At 47.9% G+C, this 8,384-nt stretch overlaps 1 protein-coding gene across 7 annotated transcripts in view; it reads right to left on the bottom strand.

Moving 5' to 3' along the window:
• Positions 1-4,127: 4,127 nt before the first annotated feature.
• The window catches only part of ACTR3B (actin related protein 3B), a 62,924-nt gene continuing 58,667 nt past the window's right edge, over positions 4,128-8,384 (bottom strand). For 4 of the 7 annotated variants that reach the window (XM_079711170.1, XM_079711174.1, XM_079711171.1 and 1 more), the window contains 3 exons: positions 6,072-6,197; positions 5,133-5,216; positions 4,128-4,575 (listed from right to left, as the gene is read on the bottom strand). In XM_079711170.1, the coding sequence (XP_079567296.1) occupies positions 4,480-4,575; positions 5,133-5,216; positions 6,072-6,197 (306 nt within the window). In that variant the 3' untranslated portion in view covers positions 4,128-4,479. The remainder of the gene's footprint in view (positions 4,576-5,132; positions 5,217-6,071; positions 6,198-8,384) is intronic. The other 3 variants (XM_079711173.1, XM_079711175.1, XM_079711176.1) reach the window with 3 other exon arrangements.

The raw sequence follows: 8,384 nt of genomic DNA, 5'->3' as shown, positions 1-8,384 counted from the left end.
ATGACTTCTCTGCTTCCTAACTGTGTGGTCTCGAGCATGTGATTAAATCTCTTTGAGCCATAGTTTCCAACCTGGAAAATGGGGGAATAATAGTAATGCCAACTTCACAGGCTGCTAAGATTAAATAAGGTCACGTGCAGTCAGCACTTGGCAAAGTTCCCCACACACTCTGTGCTCAGCTCGGGGCCACTACGCAAACGGACTCGGGACTTTGGCGACTGGGTCCCAATCTTGCTCTCACCTCCAAGGCCCCACCCCACTTGGATGATGCCAGCGCGCACCAATCTACCCAACACGCTCATCTCAAAAGTCCCTCGTCTCTTCCATGTCCAATGGCCTCTACACGATGACCACTCACTTCAACGATCCTGTTCTCACTGGGAAGTGCTCCACCTCTGAAATCTTAAACACTGACATCTTCCCTATGAGCCCACCCCCCTGACCTTGAAATTCAGGACCTTCAATCCTCCCTTCCCTTGACTCCCCCACCTACCCGGACTTCATAGACTTCAAGGACAGAGAACCCCCAGGACACCTGCCCTGTCGCCACACTTGCCCAGCAAAACCCCACCCTTAAGGAAGCTGACTCGCTGCCTTCCTGCCTCTTCCATCCGGGCTACATGGAAGTTCCACTGAAGGGCGTCCCCTGCCCTGTGGATCTGTTCCACTAGAAGGATCTGGTGCATCCTGGGCTTCTCCTCCCCTCGACTCTGGACCACATCATCTCCCACCTCTGCGAGGACCTTGATCAAGGAGTTACCTACCCCTCCCCCCACTGGTGTCTTTTTTTGGGGGGGGCTGCATTGGGTCTTCACTGCTGCGCGTGGGCTTTCTCTAGTTGTGGTAAGCAGGGGCTACTCTTCGTTGCGGTGCGTGGGCTTCTCATCGCGGTGGCGTCTCTTGTTGTGGAGCACGAGCTCTAGGCGTGTGGGCTTCAGTAGTTGTGGCACGTGGGCTCAGTAGTTGTGGCTCACGGGCTCTAGAGCACAGGCTCGGTAGTTGTGGCGCATGGGCTCAGCTGCTCCGCGGCATGTGGGATCTTCCCGGACCAGGGCTTGAACCCGTGTCCCCTGCATTGGCAGGCGGATTCTCAACCACTGCGCCACCAGGGAAGCCTCCCCACTGGTATCTTGAACTTCCCTCTCCTGTGTTCTTCCCCTACCCCTCACACATTTAGGAAAAAAATCATAAGCCTCATGTTCTTTGATCCCATCTTGGCTAGAAAATTAATAAAAGCAGAAGTGGCAGCCCTCAGGAGGAGGTGATAATGCTCCCTCTGCAAAAACTGAGAGGCTGTTCCCACAGGTGGGTTGTAAAGAGCAACCCAGAGCCACGCACCGCATCTTGTTAGTAAGGGAACACCGGCAGATGGTCACACACCAGTTAACCAGGTTTTCCTTAAGTAAGGCGTTCCTGTAATATTCTTATCATCATAAAGTTATGTTTATATCTGTCAAATGCGGTGAAGTGACTTCTTGTCGTATCTACAGGCTTAATAGTTGTAAAAACTACTGACTTATCATTTTAGAATGTTTTGTTAAAGTGTGCATTGCTTGAAATTTTTTATAGAAAACTGTTCGCTGAGAGTTCTAAGGCATTTATAAGGCATCACAGAAGGTTGATTTTACCCATCAACTCCATTAATACCTAACTCATTGCTGCATTATGATCCAGTGCTAATTCCATCTGAAGAAAAGGTATGTGTAGGTTTTCTTAAAATTACTAACGACTCTAAGCATTTCTCCTCCTTATAGAATGACCAACGCACATTGCGGAATCACATCCCATTTCTACCTACAGTATCTGGCAGGCTTATTGAAAAAACAAAAAAATTATAACTCCAATCTACTAACAGCAGTGGGGCCGCTGCAATTCTCAGCTAGATGAGGAAACAGAAGAGAAACCACCTGCCTAAGGAACAGCCAGAATTTAGATCCAGATTCAAAAGTCCTTCCTCCGCTCCGCAGGGTTTTCAGACCCAGCTACAGACGGGCATCACCTACGGGGCTTAAAAACAGAAAGTGAAAAATGAATGCCTTCCTTGTTCCCTGCCACTCCCCCCATCCTGATGCACGGGATCTGGGAGGGGTCTCAGCCGGAGCTGAGGGCCCCTCATCACACCAGTCACGTTCTCATGTACGACACTGTCCCACCCACGTTATGTTAAAATGAAATGCTCTGATGAAGATTCTGTAAGATGAGAAACAAAAGTACAGTCTCAAACATAATCTTGTCCCAAACAAGGGCAACGGGAGCCTTACAAGTTCTGTGGTTGAAGGACGGGTTACACTAGTTCTAGTTTAGCCGAGGTGGGTGATACTGGGCTCCTGACACAGGGTCATTTGAGGGGCAGCTAAAACAGCAAGTGGGCACGACCCCTCTGAAGCCCGGGGCCGGCACTGGCACACAGGAGCACATTGCTCTAGGAGTTTGGGGGAAATGCACCTGCCAGCAAAGCACCTGGCCGATCAAAGCCAGGGGGGACCAAGCGAGGCAGAAACGGTGCGTTCTCTGTGAGAAGCGCAGAGACGGTGAAGCTGGGGAGGCAAAGGGCCCCAGTGGGAAGACGCCCACCGAGACAGGAGACAGGAGGGGCCCCGAGGGCCCCACGGTTCCTGAACAGCGAGGAAGGCGGCGGAAGCAGTGTCAGGGGAGGTGACTCCCGCCCACATGCAGGGTGCACGGGGCGCCTGCACGAGAGTTGGGAGAGTTGGGATACAGGGGCTGGAAGACCAGGAGAAAGCAGCCTGGCCCCGGGGCCCTGAGCAGAGCAGACCCCAGCAGCATCCAAAGCAGAGTTTGGACAAAGTTAGAACCAAGTGGCCTGAGACTCTCCACCGAGGAGCTGGAGGGCCTGGGGTCGCTGAGCATCAGGCGCAAGTGGCAGGGCCCGCCTACGGCCCGGGAAAACCGATTTCACCACACTGGGCAGAAAGATTCCTTTATCACCCCAAACTTCTTAACCTTAAAAAGTAAAACCAAATGTTTCTTTACAAAGGCACATTTTCAGAGAAAAAAACATACTTCATGACCTAGAAGAAATACCATAAATAACAGTTTAAAAAGTAACCTAACCTGCGTACCGCAAAAAAAAAAAAAAAAAAAAGAGAGAGAAAGGGCTTCCCTGGTGGCGCAGTGGTTGAGAGTCCGCCTGCCGATGCAGGGGACATGGGCTCGTGCCCCGGTCCGGGAGGATCCCACATGCCACGAAGTGGCTGGGCCCGTGAGCCATGGCCGCTGAGCCTGCGCGTCCGGAGCCTGTGCTCCGCAGTGGGAGAGGCCACAACAGTGAGAGGCCCGCGTACCGCAAAAAAAAAAAAAAAAAAGAGAGAGAGAAAAAAAAAATAACCTAAGTATTATATAAAGAATGGGGTAAAACTAAATCTCCTAATTTAGCAAATTACCTTTCAAGCCAGCAATCCACTCAGCAGATGTCAGACTCAGCTACTCAAAGCTTAAAGCCATGAATTCTGAATTCCCAGGAAGGCGTGGTGGGAACCACGATGTGCGTCCCTCCACCCGGCCCCCCACGCTCACAGGCCCATCCACACCACCTCCAGCGGCCGAGTGGTCACTGCAGGACAGGCAATCCACATCACTTTAGGAAACTTCCTCCCCAAAACTTGGTGTCAATCATCAAAGCCTCCAAAGACGCGAAACGAATTTCAGTGTTCTTTGAAAGAAGTTCAGGCACAAAGGGGAAAACCAAAAGACCACTACAGCACGAGAGGAGATCTTTATAAAGAGTCTAACTGCTTTTATTACAATGGTGCAAGGTAGTATTTCATCCAGCACTCACCAACAACAAACCGGCATCTTCTATAAAATTCCAGAAAGTTCCAACAAGCAAATGAAAAGATACGTTGTCTGTAATAATTCTCATACAACACTGCTTAGTGTTTACACTTCCCATCGCTCCAATAAAGTGTAACCATTTCCCAGCAAACATGTGGCCAAAAAAGTTTGCTCTGCTTTATTTTGTTTGCCTACAAACACATCAGAACATGCCTCACAGTTAAAAACGTTTTATGACAACACTCCATGACATCGACATCTACTCGTGCTCGGGATCAGCCAGGTGTACCAAATACCATAAAATACAAAATGATAGGAAATATAAACATCAATTTGTATTTCAAGTTTATAACATTTTATTTACAAAAATAGTCTGGGAGGAGAAGGGTTGAGAGCCCCATACTCTGCCCTAGGTGGGGAGCTATTTTGCGCCGTGTTCTAGGGTTTTCCGTAACAAATCTGAGAGTCGCAGCTGAATTCCTCCGGAATTGGATCTGTGGACTCGAAGCTTGGGTGGAGAGGAGAGCAGGGAGGGGTGGGGGGAGGCCGGGCACGGAGATGGCTTTGCTGGGCTGCCCGGCACCACAGCACACGCACTGCGTACAGGAGCCGGTCTCCTCCGGGTCTGAAGGACACTTGCACACCCGCCGTGACACCACTGGAAGGGCGGTGTCAAAGCCGCCACTAAGACATGACTCCAAAGACGGGGTTGTGGCGGCAGATGCTGGGGCCGTACTCCTCGTAGCCCTTCTTGGTGTGACAGACCTGGAAGAACTCCGGCTACAAGAGGCAACCAGCAGACGGAGCATAAATGCTCCAGAAGGGAAATGAAACCAAGTCAACGACCAAGCAAACGAGAAACTCTCCTCACCCCAAACCTCCACCCTCTCCCCGATGGCCTCTGTCACAGACTCTGACCTCTTCAAAATGGGAGCTTATTTCATTTTTTCCAAACTCATTCAGCTTCTATTTAGGAACAGCTACGTGCTCACCCTAAATCAGCAGTTCGTTAGCCAGTCCCAAATTTGAGGCAAGAAAGTAGTAATTACTCGGAAAAGTCACTGGAACTAATGATTAATGCAAGATGTTTTAGGTTATTTTTGGATTCTCTTATCCATATTCTCTGTAACCCCTAATTGGCAAGGATGCTTACGAATTAGCTGTGCAGTTTAAATGGTCATTAAAGTTATTTCTTCTATCTCAGAATTAAACGTGCGGCTGTTTAGAGCCACACACAATTAGAACACACATAATTTAACCTCCAAAAGACAGTATTTATTCAAACTCAGCAGGGAACACAGAGATGAAAAGACAGCATAATCTAGAAAAGGACTTACAGTTGAGGCCAGCATCGAGCCTCCGAACCACACCGCATAGCGCTGCATGTGATGCGTTATCACCTGGACCTCCACGGGCTTGGGCTGGAAGGGGAAGTGATGTGCGCTGACTCACCTGTGCACACGCCCTTCCACCTACTGGACGCCCCAGGCCCTGCCCTCAGCTTCAAGCACCTCTGCACTCTGCCCTGAAAGGAAGGTTCTCAGCCGCTCCTGCTGCCAAATTCACGTGGCCCCCAGCCCCCAGCCCCCTCCCCCCGGCCCCAGGAGGTGCAAAGAAGAAAGCACACAAGTCAAGGGCAGGTTACCTCTATCTAAAGGCATTTTAAAAAGTAAAATATCCAAGCAAATAACCCAACTGATTTTTTTAACTAAACAAATTAGATGTTTTAGCATTTAGAGATAATTCCAAATAACACTAAGTGTCCCAAAAATACTATAAGAATTACACTTTGCCAACAGTGTGATCACACTAGGTGAGGACACGCAGGTTAGCTCCCGTTCACCCCATACCAAAGCCCAAGCCTGCCTGGGTAAACTGAGTTAATTCACCAGCTAGTTAAGAATCATTATCTTGGAGGAACACAGCATTAACGCCCTGCCCGTGTCAGTCACCTGGGTTTAATGAGAATGTTCCCAAAGGCCGTTAAATCTCCTCACTGTAAACTGACCCGTCTCCTTGGGATGCTGGTCATTACACTACACGCCTGACCTCCTACACACAAAGGAAACTGCTGGCGTGCGTGGGTCGGTGGGCAGTGTAAAGCTGCGCAGCTGCCTCACGAGGTCCGTATCCGCCCTGACCGCACACCTGGGGTGAGTCCAGGTGACAAACCTCTGAATGTCACTTCACACGGTGGCTGAGAGTGGCTGCATCTTGCACTTTTCCCTCGCTGCCCAGACGGGCGCCCGCTGACTTGTGCTGTCGAGGGGCCTCACCTTTATTCTGCCGCCACTGAGCTCCTCGCTGAGTCTCAGTCTGGCGTCCACCACCCTTTTTAAGTCTCTCTGCAGGCGACGTCCAAAGTCCCTGAACATCGTCGAGCCCCCTGAAAGCACGACATTCTAAAAGACACAAAGCAGAGGTTTCCTTGCGTGAGATCACCCGCCCACGCTGGCCTACTGACCTGCCCACAACACACCCCACGCGCCCCATCGCTTGTTTGAATAACACACTTCAATCTATGTGAAAAGATGATCACCGAAGCAGAGCTAATGCTATCAAGAAAGTATAAACTGTACTTTTTTCCTGTGTCACAAATTCTTTCTCTCGGTGCTTCTTCCTCAACTATAACCAAGTGAAAACACGCTGCCTGTTCCATTTCTCAAAGGGCCGTCTCCTACCAACACCCCTCCCCGTTTTCTCTTGACAAACGGCAAATCTAGATCTTCCAGACAACATCCTACCCTGGGATCAACATCATGAATAATCACCACTGCAGCCAGTCACCTGTGGAGAAATCGCTCCGAAACAACAGGAGACGGTTCGGCTCCTATCAGAGCCAAGGGGCCACCAACCCACGCCGCTCCCAGGGGTCATCCCTGCTCACCGACGCTCCTCCTCGACCTGGCCAGGAGCTGCGAGAACCAGGACCAAGTCCCGGACAGGTCAGATGGCAACCTTAACAGAGTCAAACAAGGGCATTCTGATCCCCACCTTCTTGAAGAGACAGGTCTCTTCGCCTGCTAACACCTTCACATAAACTGCGTATCTGTTTGCTACTGAGAATCACAATTTAAAAGCATTCTTGATATTCTGGGCATCGTATCTTAGAATAAGCCTCACAGTTCAATTCTCGACTTCATGAATTATATTGATTAAAAAAAACTTTATCTAAATCCATCACTGCTCTTCCAATTCTGTCACCTGCACTATTAGCACTCTTTCTAGCATTTTTCTCTCCACTCCAGGATACAGTCTTGGGTCGGTTGCTGCAATTACTTCTCATATCTCTGTAATGGATTTTTTAATTTAAAAATTAACTCACCAGGGTATGAAAACGAATGTTCGTTAAGATCAGAAGCATTGCAAGATCTTGAGTTGCTTTCAAAGGTGTAACACAGAAGATTCATTTTTTCATTCATTCAGACAACAATAAAAACGGTGCTGTGGGGCTTCCCTGGTGGAGCAGTGGTTAAGAATCTGCCTGCCAAGGCAGGGGACACGGGTTCGTGCCCTGGTCTGGGAAGATCCCACATGCCGCGGAGCAACTAAGCCCATGAGCCACAACTACTGAGACTGTGCGTCTGGAGCCTGTGCTCCACAGAGGGAGAGGCCGTGACAGTGAGAGGCCCACGCACCACGATGAACAGTGGCCCCCGCTCGCCACAACTAGAGAAAGCCCGTGCACAGAAACGAACACCCAACACAGCCAAAAATAAATAAATAAAAATTAAAAAACAAAAAACGGTGCTGTGTATACACTGTGTATACGTGGTCAGATGATTTCAGACAAAGTAGCCAAGACACTTCAACAGGAAAAGAATAGTCTTTGCAACAAATGATGCTGAATAATTAATATCCACAGAGGAGAAATGAACATTTGCTTATTTACCTTACTTCACACATACAATTTAACTCAATATGGATCACAGATTTAAATGCAAGGGCTAAAGCTTACAGAGCTTCTAGAAGAAAATATCTTCTTAAAGTCTTCATGACTATGATGTAGGCAAAGATGTCTTTGATCGGACATAAAAAGTGTGAACCGTAAAAAATAAAAACTGATAAATTGAACTTTATAAAATGAAAACTTCTGTTCTTCAAAAGATACCACTAAGAAAATGAAAAGACAAGCCACAGACTAGGAAAAAGTAGTTGCAATACATACATCTAACAAAGGACTTATATCCAGAATATAAAAAGAACTCTTACAACTCAATAATAATATAAACAAGCCAATTAAAAAATGGGCAAAAGATTCAAACAGACATTTCACAAAAGAAGATACACAAATGACAAATAAGTACGTGAAAAGATAGGCAACAGCATTTGTAATCAGGATCATACAAACCAAATCCATTACACACCAAGTTTAGGTTAAAATACAAACAAATGAAACTCTTGCACATCGCTGGTGGAAGTATAAATGATACAACCACTTTGGGAAAAGTTCAGTCGTTTTTATAAAGTCAGTGGTTACTGTTTTCTTTCTTAAAGACTCTGGCACTTCTCAAATTTTCTAAATGCATTTTAAGCCAGAAACGATAATCCTCGCTCACCTGTAGAGTCTACGTTTCCTACACTAAGAT

This window comes from Hyperoodon ampullatus, assembly GCF_949752795.1.
Source record: "Hyperoodon ampullatus genome assembly, chromosome: 9".
NCBI classification, from domain to species: domain Eukaryota; kingdom Metazoa; phylum Chordata; class Mammalia; order Artiodactyla; family Ziphiidae; genus Hyperoodon; species Hyperoodon ampullatus.
This window is presented reverse-complemented; position numbering and strand designations above follow the sequence as displayed.